The sequence below is a fragment of the Vicia villosa genome, linkage group LG7 (genome assembly GCF_029867415.1).
Source record: "Vicia villosa cultivar HV-30 ecotype Madison, WI linkage group LG7, Vvil1.0, whole genome shotgun sequence".
Classification (NCBI taxonomy): Eukaryota; Viridiplantae; Streptophyta; class Magnoliopsida; order Fabales; family Fabaceae; genus Vicia; species Vicia villosa.
Window position 1 is genome coordinate 57,430,761 of NC_081186.1, and position 21,811 is coordinate 57,452,571.

The following is a 21,811-nucleotide window of genomic DNA, read 5'->3' on the forward strand; positions in this document are numbered from 1 at the left end:
TCTTTCGTCAACCTACCGTGACCAAGGAGGGTACCACTTATAGGTAGATGCAAGAGGCATGCCTAATTGTAAAGAGTGATGGTAATATCACCATGAGGAAGATGAAATGACGAAGTCTTTGGATGCCACCTCTCTGCAAAGGCCATCAACATTCCATTATGTATTGTGTGGAAGCCGACCCGACAGAGGTCTCTCAGGCCAGAAGCTGCGAGTATATCCTGGAACTACAACTCGTCAAGCTCCGCGAGAGCGACAATCTTCTGTCAGTGGTCTCCGTGATCCCGAGGCATCTGTGAGGAACCTTCAGCGTCATCCCGAGGCCTCCGTGATGAAGTAGTAGATGGAGAAGGCCCTTAGCTGGAATGGATGGAGAAGGCCCCCCGAGTGGAACAACAGCTCCATCAGTCACCTGTGATACTACATGCATCCGTTCATGCCGCACGGATGCATGTTGTGCAGTCCTCCCATGTATAATACAGTCTGATTGGTCGGCCATATTGTCTGCATTGTGATACAAATAAAATCGAGTTACATACACTGTAGCTATAAGAAGAAAAGAAAAAAAGTTCTTCCGTAGATACATCTACGGAGGTACCTTTCGTTTCAAAAAATTGAGTTTCTTCTGTAGGTGCATCTACAGAATGACCCAACATTTCATTCTACCGTAGATGAATCTACGGAAGGTTCGAAAACCTAAAAAACGCAACAATGGCGTCTGGTGACTCATGCAGAGGGTTAAAAACCCCATTTTGGTGGCTTGGTGTCGTTCTTTTTACACATCAAACAGTACCTACATTGTCTCTAAACTATATTTCTAAAGCTATCCAATCATTTCTACACCTAAAAATTGAATTCTAACTCTATTACAATTACTCTAAAATAACTCGAAAAGTCACATTCTTGCAATCCCAATTTTCAAATTAGAAACTAAAACGGAAAAATGGCGGGACCTGATCCCTCTCCTCCAACGGTCTTTCTTGCAAACTCCAAACTCGTTGCCGGAGCTCCCGTCGCCGGAAAATTCAGCCGCGGTGAATCTGGAGAAGAAGATACCACGCAGCACCACTCCGGTATCCCTTTCGCCATATCCCTCAACCTTCTCTCCGATTCTTGGAATTTCCAGCCCGATCGCTTTCTCCCTGTACGAACTTTCAGCTTTATAATTCGTTCAATCAAAACATATACAATTCGAAGTTTATAAAGATTAACCGTAATTTGATATTCGATTTTTGTAATGGTGTAGTTTTTGACTGAGAATACGAACTTCACTGTGATCGGAGTGATTGGAGGACCTGGAGTTGGCAAGTCCTCTATAATGAATGAACTTTATGCTTTTGATTCAACTTCTTCGGGTTAGTTTAGTTTCTTTACTCACAAATGATTTTAGAGTATATATTCAAATTGTGGTTAATTCAGACCGCAACAACCGCAATCAGCATCGCAACATCTGTTACCAAAATGCAAAAGCCTTTATGCAATACCTTAGTAGTGATAAATTTAGTATTAAATAGCTTAATGCAAAACAATATAGGTTCGTTCAAATTGTTCTATGCTATTGAATTATAACCACCATAAATGTGTCCTTCAATAGATTAATGCATCAAGATTTTGTAATTCTTATGATTTAAACTATGTTATGCATTTTTTTCTATGGACTAGAATGAGTTTTTACTCTACTTTAATGTTTCTATTTATTTGAACATTTGTTAACTTTGATTTGATTGATATCTGGGCATGTAGTAGAGATGCTACCACCTTTTGTCATCGAATCTAAAGAGGAAAGAGCTATGGCAAGGCATTGTTCTAAGGGCATTGAACCAAGGATATCGGCTGAACATGTTATTCTTCTTGATACACAGGTTTTAACCATGATAACTTGATGCTCTAAATGTTTTCTTCATTTTCTTATTTGTGTAATCACTTGATTCCTTGTATTTGTAGCCTGTATTCAGTGCTTCTGTTTTAGCTGAGATGATGGAACCTGATGGGTCTTCAACAATTTCGGTGATGAGTGGAGAATCTTTGTCAGCTGAATTGGCTCAAGAGATTATGGCTATTCAGGTAACAGTGACTCCCAAGCAGAGAATACTTTTTCAATGAAAATATAATTCTGTGTATAAACTTCCAATCATGATCACAGTTGTCCTTTTTTTAAACTTATTACCGACCGTTGTGTCTGATCAATTTGATCGTATTGGGATGCTAAAAAAATCTTTCTAGCTTGCTGTTTTTCTAGCATCCACATGTCATATTCTGCTGGTGGTGTCAGACGGAGTCCATGATGACGACTTGTGGCATTTGATGTCAACGGTATGTGCAATGCTCTTAGTTTGCTTATGATATTTGCAGATGCTTCATTCTTGTGTTTGATGCCCGTGTCAATGGTATTGGTCTCATCTTTTACTATTTGAAGCATTGAAAGGAATAACCATGCTGTGCTTGTTATAATACAGGCTGATTTGCTGAAGGGTGACATTTCAGACCCATCCTTACTGTCTTCTAGCTCAGGGCTTCAGAAAGATAGCAAAGTTCCTGAAAGAGAATACATGGCTACTCCTGTTTTTGTACGCACAAAGTAAGAAATTTCTTTTTGCCCGAATATATTTGCAGAAAAGAATTGGCATAAATTAGTCATCAAATTGAAATTATTTTACAATCCGAATCAGATTATAAGTTTACACTGTTTGGCATTGTATGTATCCACTCCATTACCGAATAGGAAAAAGGTTGTTGTATAATGAAGCACTCACATTAACTTTATGTTTACTAATACAGGCTAAGAGAACAAGAGTTGACTCCTAAAAATATTTTGCTGCTGAAGAAGGAGCTCATGCAGTATTTCAAAACATCCTCTTTTGTTACAAAAACTACTAGAAACCATTCTGATGAGCAAGTTTCATCTTTTAATAGGGATACAGATTCTAACACGCTAAATTTGTTTACGATCCCATGTAAAGAAAAAAAAGAAAATCCCAGAGCTGAGAGTTACATTTCTGCTCTAAGGAAAATACGAGATCAGGTAACTCTTTCTATCTCCATGCAAACGCCACATGTGCGGAATGAATATCCCATAAATACTTCCCTATATGATTTATTAAGTTTTTGTTGTTGCTGTAAATATATTACCTCCTTTCTTGCTGACCAGTTAGTATTAATAATCTATAGAATTTAGGACTTATTGTGATATGTTTTGTCAGATTTTATCAGTGAAGCGGTCATCTTTCATGAGACCCGTGTCTGAGCGTGAATGGCTAGAAAGTTCAGCCAAGATATGGGACCAGGTTAGAAACTCCTCAAAGATATCAGAATACTGTAGATCATTCCAAGATTCTGGTATGTATTGAACATAGAAATTTACTGAGGTTAGAACAATTCACTAATATCTTGTTGTAAATTGATCATACTCGTATATGAATCTCACATTTGCTGTGCTGATTTTATGGCTGATGAATACAATCCTATGCTTAATCTCTTAAAAAGAGTTGGATGGTTCAGATATATTGTTTTGCTCATACTCAAAGTGATGTAAAATTTGGTGTGCTCTCATGCTGCTATCTTGACCTGCAATCTTAGCTATTAGCATCAAGCAGAAATTACCATGAAAAACAGTCACAACACAGGGCAGAAAATTATAGAAACAATGCCGATACTACTATTTGTGTCCTTGTTTGCTTGAAATAGAAACAAATGAATAAGCTATAGAAGACATTTAACATATAAGGTAATCCCACAATACTAAATAAATATTAAGATAAAAAGATAAACACAGAAGGCTATCTTTAGCAAATGGCACAAAAAATTAATAATTCAATAAGAATCCATTCTAAATGAACAGAAAACCAATGAATTTTTTAAAGTGAGAAAAATACTCACAATTGGATCTAGACCAGCCAAAGCTTAGATTCTCCCTATCAAAGACCATATGATAGCCCATCAAGAAGTTTTCTGAAACAAAAATATCAATTAAAGACAAAATCATTGTCAGCAAACATGCATGTGCTCTCAAACTTGTTTCTAGGGAGAAGAAAAAAGGAGAGAAATATAAATCAATAAAAGAATATGAAAAGGGAAACGAATTAAGAGACGGTGCATGGAGAAAGGAAATGAGACTGCGTTTGATGTAAGGAATGCAGTGGGTATACTCACGTCCAATGGTGATGTAGTCGTCGTAATCAGACTGTAATACAGCCAAACAAAAAGTATTATGACCCTGCACAACTAGTTTGTATATCATCAAAATCATAAAGAATATAGGGAAATGATATTGGGAAGATAAACGAGATTTCTCAAGAAGATAAATTTTCTTCCGATGAATAGAAGCCAAAGTTGCAAGAAATTCAGCCTATATTTCAAGTTGCTAAAAATTCAGCCTCAGCAAAAAGATAAATTTTCTTCCGATGAATAGAAGCCAAAAGTTGCAAGTATACTACTACTCACCACATGCTGAGTCTAAAGTTGCAACAAAATACACTTGCCTTTATATTAAAAAGACATGAGAGTAAGTAAGGAGTTGGAGGTTTAACTTATCTGACCGATTAAAACTAATGGGGTTTGAATTATAAAAGATTGATTCTTAGAGAAAGTGAACTTCATCGGAGGATTGTTAATCAACTCATGTGAACTGTCATGGGAAAAACAGACGACTTATAATGAAATGTAAGAAGCCGAATCATTCAGTTTCTAACCTAGCATTCTAGCAGTAATCTGATTGGAATTGTGGAGCGATAACCCTGGTTGCATGTACTTGTTTGTCAAACTGTACTAAACACAAACTATTATTAGCCCGGTTTATGCATGATGACAAACCACACTACACTACAATGAGATGAACTTTTGCATGTTATTATAAAAATTAATGAAATATGGAATTTGTATTTCACGGAAATCCTTATAAATCTCTTTCTTTTTAAATATTTAGGAATTGATGATGGCTTTGTGATATGAAAGAAAGTTAAAAGTTTAAAAGTATTACATATGCTACAACTTTTTCATAAACACCCTTAGAAAGATATGTGAAAGCCGTTCCAATTTCGATAAGTGCTTCAAATTCAGTTTCTTTAAGACACAAACTCTCTACCCCAACAACATAAGCAATACTGCAGTAACTCAACCAATTAACATGCAAGACAAACCAAGAAGGCTAGGAACATGTTAAGATGCGACTATAAACATAAGGCAACGGAAAAAGGATTATAAAAAAATAACATACAATTTCCCATTTACAGGCAAGAATGGAGTAGATCGTTGTTGGGTGATATCTCCTTGATCGCCTAAAAGAATTCTTCCCAAACCATTCTCATTTAAACAAAGTGAGAAAGAATTCCGAATAAGTCCTGCCCTTGCCAGAAAACTTGGGACTGAAATGCTTCCAGGTCCTAGCCCCAACAAACCTTTAGGAGCAGCTCCTGCTAAAAAATCTCCACCTTGTTTTCTACCGCAACTGCACTCATAAAAACTAATTATCTTCACCACACCACTAGAACATATGAGATGCTTCCAGGTCCTAGCCCCAACTTTGAGTGAACAAAATAATATGATACCATTAGACAATACTATACATACCCAAAACTGATAGAGGCTTGAACATAATTTTTTGTTGCATTGTTGGATGCCAAATGTAGTTTGTCTTCAATAAAAAATCCAGAACTTGATGTATTATCATCTGAGGCGTAATCAGCAAAATAAGGACAAGGATCCTTGGAATGTTTGCAACTGGTATTTGGATTACACAACTGATGACTGCAAGGGAGATGCCTGCTGGTGATTGACAATGATGGACTATACTGATTGAAATCCCTATCCTGCATCAGAGATGCTCCCATATACGAGGGAGCATCTGTCAATCAATCATTGAAAACTGCTAAATCTACTAAGGTTCTTATCAAAGAAGTCCAAACAAGAAAAATTATAGGACTGCTTAATCCCAGAATCCCCTATTCTCACACGACAAATGATTCACAAAATGAAAATAGCATCCGAGTTAATAAAGAAAATCAAGAAATACAAAATACAAAACTTGAACTAAATGGAGCAACAATGAAGCTCTTCATAACATCACAGAAATGGAAAAGGTTTGAGAAATAAAAGGCATATGAAGTTCATGGCATCTACATACCAACACATTGTAGTTATCAGCTGAGAAAGGAGCACATTCTATGCAATCACAAGGAACCCAAAGCCGATTACTATCAGTGTCCAATGCAACAAGAAATGAAACATTCGGAGTCCCAATATAAATCCATGTGTAATGCAACCTGAAATTCCATAAAGAATTAGGCCCAACATCTCATTCACAACCTTCTTCAACATCAACTTTTCGCATATTTCTAGTCATTTAATCAAATAAATATTTGTTGTTTTGATCTTGTACAAATAAACATCACATGACTTCAATTTGTACATTTAAAAAATGACTCCTAAGATAGGTATGGATTTAAGGTGAGGAATGTCCCCACTTATAAGCAATGTTAATGTAGGAGCCTTAACATACTCTCTCACACCCAGGACTCCACATCTTAACTTTGTTCGTTTGTTAGAAATTCGGGTATGATAATCCTGGATAACTTCGAAGAATCGTGTTCGTACACTTTCCGAACAAAGTATTTCGACCCTATTCTTGCCTGGGTTCACGAAATCTTTGTGGGGATAATTCTCGAAGAACAATCTGTTTCTGGCAAAAGAAAACTGATCAGGAATGTAGAGAGAAAGTATGGTTTTTCGTGTAACCAAAACCGAGGCCAAATGACTCCTTATATAGGAGATCAATAACAGAAACCGAAAAGACACAACTGTTCAGAAAACAGCCAGGGGCTCTGCCCCTTGGACCCCGACGGGGCGCTGCCTCGCACCTTGGAACCCCGTTTCAATTATTCGTATTCAATTACACGTTTGGCTCGACGAGCGTGCACTCCGCACTACCCTAACTCGTTTCAAGCTTAACGCATAATTGCATCGCCCTATAGTAAATCACATTACTACCAAAATACATTGATGATACTAAAATCACCAACACATCTAAACCGTGAAAATAAATGGTAGGTGGCCCGATAGCAAAAATTTGATAGCGGGTGGTCCAAGAAATCTTAAACAAGACTAAGATACCATGTTAGATTATATATGTTGGGTCAAACTTATACCTAAAAAATCGACTTTTAAATGAAGATTACTCTCACTTATAACTACGTGTTTAGGGTCAGGAGCCTTTACGTAACATGGGTATTTATACGACCCTATACTGTCCAACGTGGGAGCCTTAACATGGGTATTTATAAATAATAAACAAGGGTTAAATATGTTTTTGGTCCATATAAAATATCAAAATTTTGTTTTTGGTCCCTATAAAAGTAAATGGCATGTTTTGGTTCTTACAAAATTATTATGTACGTAATTTTAGTCCATACTGTTAAACCAATGTCTATTTTGTGAAAAACTGAAACATGCACAAAGATACACTCACCGAACAAAGTCATCGCCAAAGAAGAAAGTTTCTCTTCCCTCAGAAGGGTAAAGAGATTCATACTGCGATCCAAGTTTCATCCCATGATGAATAATGTCACTCTCTAGAAGCAACCTTAAATACTCAGAGATGTTTCTTTTAGGCCTTGATTGAAGCTGTGCATCACCATTGTTCCTTGAAGCAAGATGAAGTTTTGCTTCATCACAAAATCTGCAAAAGATCATTTGTGTATTTTGATACACACTCTTTTACTATTGTGTCATGAAAATTCTAAAGTTTTCAATGTTATTTATACTTTTTGATGTCTTCTTCAAGTTTAGTTTATTTTTGTTTTTATTTTAATTCTGTTACTTATTTGCTGAATAAACATTAATTTGCCACTTCTCACTTTGCAAGTCATAACTTAAGTTACAGGGTCGTTTGGTGCGTTCTAATATGTGTTAGAAAACTGAAAGCATAAGATACAAGTTTCGTGTGGGAGTCAGAACTCAGAACTCAATTTAGAGTCTAATTCTGCGTTTTCGTGGAAGACTTAATAAAATAATTTAGTTTGTTCCACGTCATACAAAAATCCCATGTGTCACAATTTAGAAATTTCATCCTCCTTTATTTTTATACTAGGTACATAACCCGTGTGTTGCATAGGCTTAATTAAAATATGTTTTTAAATTTATTATAAGTTCTAAATATTAATTTAGAATTCTAATGAAGGTGCTGAACCTGTTGTGAGATTGGCATTACTACAAGATGATACTACTTCTAATCTCTTTTTTCCTCGTGGTGAAAAGACACCATTTTGATCAGTGTTTAGTTTTTGCTATGAAACAAAAAATGTGAAGAATTATATTTAAGATAGTAAGATTAAACACGCTTGACAGTCAATTTTAAAATAATTTTCATGTAATAAGCAACAATGCTTCTTTCTGATGTTTATATTGTATTACATTCTTCTAAATAAATGTGTAGAAAATAATATGTTGATTGTGTATATTTGAAACCAAATGATATTTGAAAAAACATAACAGTCTTACACGCTTAAGTCTTATATCATATAAGAAAACAATCACAAATCAGAGGTAAGAGAGCAAAAATCTTGTGAACTCATTTGGTCTGCAAGCTACCAGACTAACAGACCCCATCCAGATTGTGCATCCAATAGGGTAGACCGGTGGAAGTTTTTGTTCATGAACACTAGCAGATTGTTGAGCATGACTAGCAACCCAAATCAAAGGTGTCCTCCATGCATCACTTTGGCAGCTTGTTGAGTATGACTAGCCACCCAACTCAAAAGTGTCCCTGCATCAATTTGTAAATATCATGGAGCCGATCAAAGATTATACCTTAAAGTCAGAAAAATAAACTGAACAAGAAAAGCAAGGCAGCCAAATTTAATATGGAAGATATATTGAAACTATAGAAAGAACAAGTACATTTAATCATTGTAATGAATAAAACTAAGGGGAAATAGAAAATAAACAATTCCAACAAAATTGCTAGCAATGGTCACATACAATGAAAATGCAAACAAGTAAATGACATGTGGCGAGCCTTATTCTATTTGTAGCTACTCATGGAAAATGCAAACAAGTATAGTTAATTGCTTTCTATTAATGACATAAAGAGATATTAGGAGATTGAACTAAATCAGATTGTTACATTACAATTTAGATTCACATCATTCATTGATTAAGGTGAGGATTATCCCTCCCTATTATATCTGATAAACTAGTGTGTGACTACTTATCTCTTTGCCTTCAGTTGAGCTGAAGTTGTTGGTTTGATTACACTCTTGGGGTTGAGAACCTATTGAATGTCCTGCATCGTCAACGCCTTCATTTGTAACCTCAACTGCTGGTTGTCCCTATCAAATATGACCAAAAGAAACAGTGAAACGAAAAACAACGTCAATCATGTCATGATCACTCAAGATGCTTCTTGCACTAGTTAATGCTAACATGCAAGCTCATAGAAAAACTAGTCAAGTGTTACATTACCATGTTACGCAAACATGGTGTAATGATATCAAAATCTAGCAGCAAACTATAAACTAAGTTAAGCAAACATAAAATGAGATTGGTTGGTCTTATAAAAATTGAGGTTTCAAGAAAAGGACCTATAATTAAGTCCAAGCAAATAATGTTGGATATGAGAATTAATTAAATTATGTGAAACAAGTTTGGTGGTGACAACTGATGAAGCGAGCATGACAGAACATTTGGGCTGGATGGCAAAATTGGTCTTTTTGTTATATAAACAAACTAATAGTGGTATAAACTAAACCAGGTGTTGAACAAGAGATAAAAAGTATGATAAATTTTCTTAGAATTAGATAGAAAATTACAGAATACAAAATGGACACATGATAGAATATGATCAATCAGCTATCTAGTAGTAGTATATGGAAGTTGATTGAAAAGGTTACCTCTAATGATCTCAAGACTAATTTTGACCTATTCATGACATGAGTGTAGCAAGGGTGTGGTACCTGCAAAGACTCCAATGAACAAGTAAGTTATTAGACTAAAACAAAAGATGAAAATTCTACGAATCTCGATTAACCTCGTTTTACCCTTGTCTTACAAGGAACAAAAACAGCAAAAAGGATCACAAGAAAATGGTTAAGCCATAGAATAATGGCTTATGTTATATGTATTAACAAAACCATACCTTACACAAAGCACAGTAAAACAAGAACCATCAATTGGATAGAAAATGCCAAAGTGCAATTTTGGAGTTGTGAAATATAAATGCATGACATACTAATAATCACAATCACAGTTGAATAAATGCTAGAGATCAGAGATCAAAGATTAGCATAAAATCAGTCAAAATGAATAAATATTGAAATTAGACAATCAACAACATGTTCATTTAATCATTGCATTGAAGAAAAGTAAAGGGTAAACAGAAATACATTACCTGTAATTACCTGATAGTCATCATGACACAAGCATTGTAATAGATGAATCGGAAAATAAAAGGCTGACACTGAGCTTTATGGGATGTCTGTGAAAAGAAGCAAATCAAACTGGAAAACACAAATACATTACCTTTGCTTACCTGATGACTGATTTTGACCCTAATCGTGACACCAACATACCTTACCTGACCAGATAAATCAAGAATGCATAATGGATTAAAAGGAACAATAAGTTGAGAGTTACTATCTAAATGACATCAAGATTGCAATTTTCCTTTTCCTTTCAGCGTCGATGGCTTCTTGGGTCTCCTCCATGAGACGATACAGTTACAAACGCATCTGACCAAGCTCAATGATTTCATCCATGAATTCTAAGTGTCTTTTCAGCAGTAGCAGTGGTGATGACAGTGTGATCATGTGAGGAGGAATGTCATCATCTAAAAAGTGTATCTTTCGTTTCTTATTAGGTTTTGGTGCAGGTGGGGGTGACGGAAATGAAATGTGAGTAGGTGATGAATCCATCACAACCAGGAGGCAATAAGAGAACGAGAGAGACAAAGATTGATTCTCAGAGAGAGACAGAGAACGAAAGATTGATTGAGAAACAACGTTGTTGTTGTTGTTGGTTGTTTGTTGCTATTTATAATTGTTTGGCTTCGCGGATTAGGGCGCAACAACGGGTATTTGCGGAATAAGGCGGTGCTAATTATCTTTTCTTTGTAAAATTATTACTTTTTAATTAAATCACTTTATTCTTATTCATTATTCAAATTTTTGTATTTTTATTATACAAAACAAATGTATGGTTATATTTTATATTTTTCTCAAAAAAAAATTATATATTATAATAATATTTTACTGATAACTTCTTGTTAATTCAGCTCACTTGATAGTTGTAGAAAAACATCATGCGTAGGGTTTCATATTAGAATCTCCGACATTTCATTTATAATCCACTGAACTACATGACCAATTTAATCAAAATTAAATCGATATTAAACCAATGTAGGTATAAATTCGAGATTTAAAGGCTTGATCGAGATTAAATTAAAGTTAAATTACGTGCTTATATGTACTTGAATTCTTGTCCATGCAACTATTTTTTTATTGACAACTAATATTATAATATTACATAGAAAGGGGTGAAAAAACACCAAAGTACAATAAAAGATGCAAGGCGTGTCAAAATACAACTATAGGACAAAAAGAACAACAAACAGCAAAAACCACTCATGCATACTACGCGTGTTAAAATCCAAATCAATAAAAAAAAATCGCAAACCGATCCAAAAATCGAAAAACTACAAAAAAAAACTTCGTCGAAGTCGATTCCTTCTTTCTGAAGAAATCCTTCCGCCAAAAGTCTTGCCTTGTGTCGAGCTACTTCTCCTTTGGGGTTCATATTCACCTTGTATACCCACTTCACATTGATTGCCTTCTTACCTTGTGCCAATTCGAATAGTGACCAAGTATTGTTGACTTCGATAGACTTCCATTCCTCATTCATCGCTTGCATCCATTTCAAGTCCTTCAATTGCCCAGCTACATTGAATGGCTCGACATCTACATAGAAAGTATAATGTACCAGCTCACCTTCATTATCAACATTATCATCTGATGTAATCACACAAAATTGTAATCTTGTATGCATGTTCCTTATTCTTTGAGGTATGCTTGTGCCTGCTTGATCTCTGACTTCTTCTTGTGAAACTTCTCTTTCGACGTCACTAGTTGGTTTTTCACATTAGATTCTTAATCCTTCTTGACATTTTCATTTCAGTCTCATTCTTTAGTGTTTAGTATTTAGGGTTTATTGGGTCAAACAGTTCGTATCCAGCAGTCAAATAATATTCTATTAGGATCATTTAACTCGACTTGTCATCAAGTTTTCTTTTCAACTGATCGGGCACGTGTCAATATGCTATGGATCCAAATACCTCCAGATGACTTAAGCTAGGCTTGACACTAGACCAATATTCTTCTGGTATAATTCCTTCTAGCTTCTTCGTCGAACATCTGTTAAAAATGTATGTTGTAGTTGACACAACTTCTCCCCAAAATTCTTTAGGTAAGTGCTGCCTTTCCACTACTTCTCACCATGTTAATGATGGTCCTGTTCTTTCTTTCGGAAGTTCCATTATATTGTGGAGTGTAGGGTGGCACCACCATAGTTAATTTCCCTCGTGTCTATAATTCATTATGTCTCTATATTATCCTGAATAACAAGTTCCATAACAATTATGTTGCCCTCTTCATGGTCTACTTTCTTTCAAACTAGAACATATATTGACTTAGTTGTTTTATGAACTGGCTCCTTGTCTTTCCCATTATATTGATCCTTTGTTTTACAATTGCTTATTGAGTGATCAATACAAGAGCAAAATGAGCAAAATGAGCAACATTTCAGAACCTTTTTCATATTCAATGTCAAGGAAGAAAGCAAATCCCACACACTCCACTAATATTTTGCTAAGATCAACCAATACATGCACAAATTATCCAAATTGTCGTTCAAAAGAGGATTTGTTGGAAGCATAGTTATTGCATATAGATGTGCCTATACTACTTGCAATAATAAAGATTATGTGTGGCCTCCAATATTCTTGGGAGAGACCATGTATCTGTATCCAAACTTGAGCAGAAATTTGTTTAAGCCTAGAGGGGACAAAGTCATTAGATAAAGGGAGAAGCTTAAGGATTCCCTGATTTAAGGTCTAGGAATTAACCGATTTCACTCCTTAAACATATTCTAGAGAAGGAAAATAAAATTCAAAGAAACCCTTTCCTAATGACGTAAAACCCCCGATTGCCCAATTGAAGGCCATAGATACGTGAGTTTGAGCTTCAAGTTTGCAACCGTTAATGGCGTTGCCTTTTGGGGGCCAAACCACTATTCCATGAAGATGGTGTTTGTAGGTTTCGACCCCCAAGTTGTATTTATCTTTCGGTATTCTAATCGCAAGTCTATCACCTTTAAGACGAGGGATTGGTAGTTGACTTAGAGGTATATCACAAACATTGCTAAAGATGTCAAGCGCGAAAGATTTTACTGTTTGATGATTTTATTTCTTCACAATTGTAATAGGGATGAGATTATAACATGTTTTTGAAAATAAATGGTGATCTTCCATGGTGAGAGGGGAGAAGAAATAGAAAGGAAGACAAAGAAGCAGCCGTGAAAAAAATTCTAGTGAAAACTAGTCTTTGTCAGCAGAGCGGTGTTTCATACCTTTGTTAAATTCTAGTTGCGGTGGATTTTTCCTTAAACACGTGAGAAGAGAAAAGCTGAAAGAGAGTAATAAATATTTAGACACTTGCCAAGTGTACTGTGACCTTTTAATGTCGTGTCGCATAGTTAGGGGTGGCAAAACGGGTCGCCCGCCCCGCCTTAAGCACGCCAAAAAAACGAGCAGGGCGGACAAGCCCGCCAACTGAAAAATGGGCATAAAAATCTAACCCGCTCCGCCAAGGTGGCGGGTTGGCGAGCGGCGGTCTTGTCTCGTATTTTTTTAATAGATTAATAGTTTTTTTTTTACCTTTCAATTAAATTATTTATTTATTTTTTAGAATAAATTTTTAAAAAGCATCTTTTTAACAAATTTTACTTTGAAAAATTGCATGTATTCATAAATACATGTATTAAATAAAACCATCAAGAATTGTAATTACTAGAATTAACTAAAAAAAGAGTGAACTTAAGGCGGGACGGGCTGAACGAATAGGCGTGGCGGGCGGCGAATTTTGGTGAGACGAGCTTTGGCGGGGCGGGTTTTGGTGGACAACGGGCTTTAAATCTCAACCCAACCCGCCATTTTTTGGCAGGTGCACGAGTCACGACCTGTTTTGTCACTCCTACGCATAACATTGATACCTGATGGAGAGATAATTCAATAATATATTTTATGAGTTTAATTTAAAAGTTGTTGTGATATTTATATTATTTTGTGAGTTAAATTTGATTTATTAAATAAAATATTATTAAAATAAAATTTTAACGGAAGACTTTTTAATTAAAAGTTTAATATTTTTAAATATAATAAAATTCATTTACTATCTTTCTCTTTTGCCAAATAAAAACACCAAAATAATTTTATTTCTAACATTTTTCATTTGAAAAAGAAAAAAAATTATTTCTCGTTCATATTTTATTCTGTATTCATGTAATTGTCTTTTCTCATAATTATTTATCTTTTTTTGTTTTTTTTTTTTTTGTGATTTAGGAGTCGAGTAATGTCGGACAAGTGACTTCAAATATAAAAAAGGATGTGAATTGTTGCATTCAAAATTTGCAATCAAATTTAAAATTGTTACTTAAAAAGCGAATTGTAGTATTTTTTTTAAAATCAAAATAAAACCAATATAAAATAAAAAAGTACGAATGAGAAAGTAAATAAATTTAAAATTGTTACTTAAAAATCGAATTGTAGTATTTTTTTTTAAAATCAAAATAAAACCAACATAAGAAAGTACAAGTGATAAAGTAAATAAGTAAGAGATAAGAGTTTATAGAAATGACCCTAAAGAGTTATTCATTTTCCGCTGAACATTGAATACTAATTAAACCGACAATTTAAACTAAACCAAACCGAAATAAAATCGATTGTTTATGGTTCGATTCTAAAACCAAACAAAATCAATGAAAACCGATGTGGTTTGGTTCGGTTCTCGATTTTAGTTTTTAGAAACCGCTAAACCGATAAACTGAACCAATAAAATTAATTACGCTCTAAATTTTTTATTCCACCCATCATTAAGCACAAATTTTTTTAAAGTTTCCTATCTTAAGAGAACTATGTTAAATTAATTTTAATTTTTCAATCATAACTAAAATTAAGAGAAAAAATAAATTATAACTCACTTGAATTAAAATATAAAAACTAAATTATGAATTCGTAAAACATTATACTTATCAAATAAATTAATCTTATCAAATAAATTATACTCTATAGGTATGTTACTATGTTCTATACTCAAATATTAATTTGTGAGAGTAGTGGTAGATAGTACAAAGCTTTTACTATACATACACTTTTTTATCATAAACAAACAGAAGCAGCACGATTCAAAACCTATTCTATTGTGTGCAGTGGTAGATAGTACAAAGAAATCACATTGATCAACCAAAATTCACTCATTTTGTGAATTACTTTTTCTAGTATTTCATCAAATTTTGTAAGTTTACAGTATACAAGTATAAATTACAAGAGCAATAGTTTCCTACTTTATACATTACTGTCAAATAAATCCAACCAACAATCTCAATTTTAGTTGCTAATATATTGGTGTCTTGATCTTTCGTATCTGCGCAGAAGCTCCACTTTGCAAGAAACCATGGCAAAACCAAATCTACAGCAGGAGCATTATTTTGAGATAATCAACGATGTTGGCCGGTATTTGGTAAGCAGGTAGAGGAAGTGCTACATAGAAATCAACAACAGTATAGCATCAGTCATACTACTTACTCAATATGAACCCAAAATTCAACAAGGCATACATCAACACCAGGAACAGGAATTTGAGATGCTCGGTGCTAGATACAAATAAAATCAGCAGGTCATTAGTATTCCTACTTAATAGGAATGCAAAAACTGGCAGGACCGAAATCAAAAGCAGGAGAATTACTCAGACCAGATTAACAGCAGGAGCTCAACATAACTTCTACGAAGCATGAAATCAAGAAAACAAGAATTCAACAAGAGGAGCATGCCCTGCCTCATCTCAGAGGGATGGCACAACAGATTGAGTATGATCCACCAATAATGCATCAACAAGAATTCAGCAGAGAACCTCATCAGCAAGAGGGATATAAACGACAAGTCATGATCGAGAGTAAGCATGTGGCATTATCACAGCGCGGGAAGAATGACAATCAGGTGGAGATGGATAGACAACAGCAAAGAAAGGAATATCAAGAAAGTCTACAACTTACAAGGAAAGAAAAGCAAGGATTTACCCCACAAGAGAAGGATCATTTGATACTGTCTTTTTGCAGGAACAACATACTAGACTTGATATCCATATGCAAATGCAGCAAGGAAACTGAACACAGAAAAGAAATAGTTGTCCACATACATGTATTAAGTTTTGTAGCTTATTCAATTCGGTGTCCAATTTTGTTGCTGATTAGTTATCTCATATATAGGTCTTTATCAAATTTTGAAGTCTGATTCCATCTACCAAAAGGCACCATGTCTCTACCAACATAGGACTCAACTTATCCTCACAAGAGGCTTCCCGTCTGTCGACCAGAATTATAGTGTACCACAAGCAATGGCGTGTGCAATGTTCCACAAGCAAAGGGAGAAGCCTTGGATGATCCCATACTTTTTGTTTGGAATGTCGAGATATGTTTTGGCTTTCTTCAGTACTTGAACTTCATGATAAAATGATGCTCCACAGTCCTTATGTTGGTTGCCGAAAATCCTTATATGAAGTGGCAGAGCATCACAGCCCATGCCACCAAACCCATTCTTCCAGTTGACAAACATGATAATAACTGTTGCTATAATTATGGAGGAAACACACTGCACAATCACGGTAATGTGGTCAGCAATTATAATCTTGACCATGGCAGTATCGCTGATGATGCGTGACATTAACGAACCGACAGTGTTGTCAGATTTGTCAAACCAGCCTACTTCAACATCAATTAGCGGATTCACTAGGGGAACTATAAATTAAATTTGAGGCATGATTCTCCACTTCAAACTCAGCTTGACTCGGGGGCAGGGAACCAATTCTCACCCAAAATTTTCACCCTCTGCCCAATTCCAATGTTCCAGCAGGCCCCCATGTCAATGAGACTCATCCACTCACAGTTGGAGTTGAAGACCAGATTGTGCTTCTAATACGGTAGACCGGGGGAATTTTGGGTCCTTGAACACTTTAGCAGCTTGTTGAGCATGACTAGCCACCCAACTCAAAAGTGTCCCTGCATCAATTTGTAAATATCACGGAGCCGACCACAGATAACCTTAAAGTCAGAACAATGAACTGAACAAGAAAAATAAGGCAGCCAAATTTAATATGGAAGATATATTGAAACTATAGATAGAAAAAGTACATTTAATCATTGCAATGAAGAAAACTAAGGGTAAATCGAAAATAACCTATCCCTGCAAAATTGCTAGCAATGGTCACATACAATGAAAATGCAAACAAGTAGATGACATGTGGCGAGCCTTATTCTATTTGTAGTTACTCATGGAAAACGGAAACAAGTATAGTTAATTGCTTTTTATTATTGACATAAACAGAGATTAGGAAATTGAACTATATCATATTGTTACATTACAATTTAGATTCACATCATTGATTGATTAATACGACAGTTTCCAACAATTAGATAATGTGAGGATTATCCCTCCCTATCATCTGATAAACTAGTAAAACTAGTGTGTGACTACTTATCTCTTAGCCTTCAGTTGAGTTGAACTTGCTTGGGTAGAAGCTTTAGCCAGTGAGGTTGGTTTGAACACACTCTTGCGGTTGAGAACCTTCCTAAGTTTGAACATAGCCTCCAAAACTGTACCAATTGAATGCCCTGCAGCGTCAACGCCTTCATTTGTAACCTCAACTGCTGGCTGTTCCTATCAAATATGACCAAAAGAAACAGTGAAACGAAAAACAAAGTGAATCATGTCATGATCACTCAAGATGCTTCTTGCACTAGTTAATACTAACATGCAAGCTCATAGAAAAACAAGTCAAGTGTTACATTACATGTTACGCAAACATGGCATAATGATATCAAAATTTAGCAGCAAACTATAAACTAAGTTAAGCAAACATAAGACAAGAACATAACCTCTAATGATGATCTATTCATGACATGAGCATATCATAGGAAAGGCGTGGTACCTGCAAAAGACTCTGACGATCAAGTTAGTAATGGATTCAAAATAATTTTGGGAAATAAAAAGAGTAACTTTTTAGACACAAACCAAGTAACCAACCAAATCAAGAAAAGGAAAAAACATATACATTATTACCTGAAGACGGAGTTTGATCCTACTCATCATCTCATGACAGAAGCATAGTAGAATATGGATTCAAAATAATAATACTGGGAAATAAAACAACATACCTGACAGATGATCAAGAATGAAAGCAGAAATGCATAATGAATTGAAAGGAACAATAAGTTGAGAGTTACTATCTAAATGACATCAAGATTGCAATTTTCCTCTTTCTTTCAGCGTCGATGGCTTCTTGGGTCTCCCCCATGAGACGATACAGTTCCAAACGCATCTCACCGAGCTCAATGATTTCATCCATGAACTCTAAGCGTCTTTTGAGCAGTGGAGATGATAGTGCGATCATTTGAGGAGGAATGTCATCATCTAAAAATTGTAACTTTCGTTTCTTATTAAGTTTTGGTGCCGGTGGGGTCAACGTTGCTTTGATTGTTTCTTTGTTTGTATTTATAATGTTTGGCATCGCGGATTAGGGCGCAACGGTACTATCATATTCGCGGAATAAGGCGGTGCACTTTTTCTTTGTAAAAATAGTTTATCTCTCATTAAATCATTATTATTAATATTATTATTATTATTATTATTATTATTATTATTATTATTATTATTAAAATGACATATTAATTATGTTTTAAATTGTTACAATAATTTGGTCTAATGACCCAGACGCTGTTATTATCTTCAATGGCTTTAACATATGAGGTTTTTTTTTTTTTTTGAGATTTTTTATTTTATTTTTTAGGGTGAAAAAAACTAACCAAAAAAAAAGTTTAATTACAATTTTAGTCTTATATTTTATCTTCTTTTTTTTCCGATTTTGATCCTTCTATTTTAGAAGTTATTATTTTAATTCTTTTTTAATTTTTTTGTGCAATTTTTATTCTCTATTACTTTTTTTTTTCTGCAAAATTAATCCTTATTTTGTTCCTTTTTCAACATAAAACTTAAAGGGTGCCAAAATTGTGGTTTTAAAAATAGGAGGACCAAAATAAATAAAAAAAGAGAATAGGGGATCAAAATTGTAATTAAGCCAATCCCAAAATGTCCTTCAGAGATATATCTCCGAACGCACCTCATATTAAATTTTAAGGCGTTTCGGAGATGCATCTTCGAAAATACTCTATTTACATTTGAAGGTTAAATTTAAACATTCAGGAGTATTTTGGGATTTGTATTTCCGAAATAATTCATTATATACCACCTTGCTGAATGAATTATTTTGTTCTCCTCTTTTCACTCCATAACCAAAATCTTCTAAAAATTTCATCCATTCTCAATCCATTTTTCTCCTTCAAACCAAGTTTCAAATGTATTATCATGTCAAAGAGAGCATAAAAAGCTGCAATTTCAGGTAAACTTTCACCATTTCATTCCTCATTTTCTTGCATTGGAGCTATTTTTTACATCAAAATAAAGCGTTGCTTCGGAAATGCATTTCCCAAACTCACCTAAATTATTTCGGAAGTGCATTTCCTAAACTGTCTGTTACATAACCAGAATTCTTAACAGAATTTATGTATTTTATGTATTTTGTTGCGGATTCGGGTTTGGGTGAAAAAAATCAGACCCAACGGGTGTGGGCGTGAGTGTCATTTTGCCACCTGAACAGCTTTTGGGTTCGGGTTCAGGTGTCGATTTCGCGTGCGGATTCGGGTAGTGTAAAACCCGCACCCGACCCGACCCGTTGTCATCCTTAATGATGATGCTAAGTCGGATGACGTGAATGATGAATGTAAAATGATTGTTAAAGAGATAGATGTTTGGCAACAATTTTCAAATGATCAAGTTTTCAATGCTCGTAAACATATGCTTGACTAGGTCCGAATGGAAGCTAGCAAACTCGACACTAGTAGTAGGCAAGCATTTGTAAAGATGATATGCGAGAGAGGTGGAAAATATGTTTCAAAAGTTTGGTAGTTAAACCATGATGACACCGGATCGAGAAAATGTGAGTGCCCGTTTAAATTGGGCGATTCATGTAGGGAGGATGATATGTGGCAGTTTAGTGTCATTTGTGGTAAACATAATAATGTGTTGGACACTAAGCTACAAGATCATCCAATTGTAGGTCGACTTAAGCGGGAGGAGAAAGAAATTATTTCATAAATGTCGATAATCAAAGTTGCGCCGAGAACATACTTGCAAATTTAAAATGGAAAAGACCATAAATTTTGAACGTTATAAAAAGAACATTACGAGCAGGGGTTTGAGATCCGAAATGCAACAACTTTTGAAACTTTTGGACGATAACCATTATGTTTCAAGGTATGGAGTGTGTGATGATAGAGTAAGTGTTTGTGACAATTTTTAGACTCATACAGAAAGTATCAAGTTGTTCAACACGTTTCCAACCGTCCTTATAATTGATTCAACGTACTAGACCAACAAGTATAGGCTTCCGCTTCTAGAAATAGTTAATGTCACTTCTATGGAGAAGATATTTTTGGTTGGATTTGCATTTCTCGAATATAAGAAAGAAGACAACGTTACATGGGTGTTGGACATATGCAAGATTTTGTAGAAGGAGCCACAAAATATGCCTAGTGACATTTTTCCCACTACGTAGTCGTCCACCTCAAGACCTGTCTGGCCGCATCATTTGTATTGGGTATCTTAGATCGCTCCATTTTATTCAGGTTTATTTGAAATCGGAGTGTCCTATTCCGATTACGTCAGTGGAGTGGACGACACCTTCCACAAAAGAGGCGGAAAGTTGGCCGAATCACTTTTTGGAAATAATGAAACAATTCACTAAGTTGACGGAGAATGGACCAGTTGTCACTTTCACAAATTCATCAAGCAATTGATTACTCAATATTTTGAAAAATAGCAATTGTTGAGACTCCTAAAGAAGCATGATACATATTAAAGTTGTCATATAAAGAAGTAGAGAAGGCTAAGAAGTCCAAATTATAATCATTGCATAGAAAATATGAAAGATGCCAAACGTCTAATTCAGAAACGGTAGAACAATATTTTTCTCATGATATAAATCTTTTCAACAAGATGAGAGTATATTGAGAAGATATTTCAGATAGCAAAGTGATAGAAAAAAATTCTTCTTACAATGCCAAAGAAGTTTAATCATGTGATGACTACAGTAATTGAGTCCCACGACACAATTTTTTTCCTGTAGCAGAGTTACAGGGAAGCATTGTGAGTCATGTCAATAAAATATTATAAGATACTGAGAAATTAGTAAAAGAAGAAAATCTCAAGGCTCAAGTAAATTTCAACAAAACTTCTGAATCAAGTCCTACTGGAGAAGAAAGAGATCAAAATAATTATAATAATAAAGGAAGAGGAAATTATAGAAGAAGAGGCCTGGGAAATTACGGAGGAAGAGGATGTGGCAACTTCAACCAATCGCATTTAACAACCATGGTCAATGAAGATGTAACTACAATAAAGAAAGGGCAAATTATACCTGTTATCATTATGGAAAGTTTGGATACAAAT

At 34.9% G+C, this 21,811-nt stretch overlaps 1 protein-coding gene, 1 long non-coding RNA gene and 1 pseudogene across 2 annotated transcripts; 1 reads left to right on the top strand and 2 right to left on the bottom strand.

Moving 5' to 3' along the window:
- The first annotated feature begins 940 nt into the window (after window positions 1–940).
- Window positions 941–3,456, top strand: LOC131619118 (uncharacterized). Its single transcript, XM_058890259.1, has 8 exons — window positions 941–1,141; window positions 1,244–1,352; window positions 1,741–1,859; window positions 1,942–2,061; window positions 2,221–2,303; window positions 2,423–2,575; window positions 2,776–3,019; window positions 3,198–3,456. Exons 1-8 carry the CDS (start codon window positions 941–943, stop codon window positions 3,342–3,344), a joined length of 1,176 nt encoding a protein of 391 aa, XP_058746242.1. The 3' UTR covers window positions 3,345–3,456.
- Window positions 3,457–3,472: 16 nt separating this feature from the next.
- Window positions 3,473–7,856, bottom strand: LOC131619119 (aspartic proteinase-like protein 1; annotated as a pseudogene).
- Window positions 7,857–15,488: 7,632 nt separating this feature from the next.
- On the bottom strand, window positions 15,489–18,225 carry LOC131617253 (uncharacterized). Its single transcript, XR_009288506.1, has 2 exons — window positions 16,330–18,225; window positions 15,489–15,793 (listed from the first exon to the last, which is right to left on the bottom strand). It is a non-coding gene; the product is annotated as an uncharacterized LOC131617253 (long non-coding RNA).
- Window positions 18,226–21,811: the final 3,586 nt, after the last annotated feature.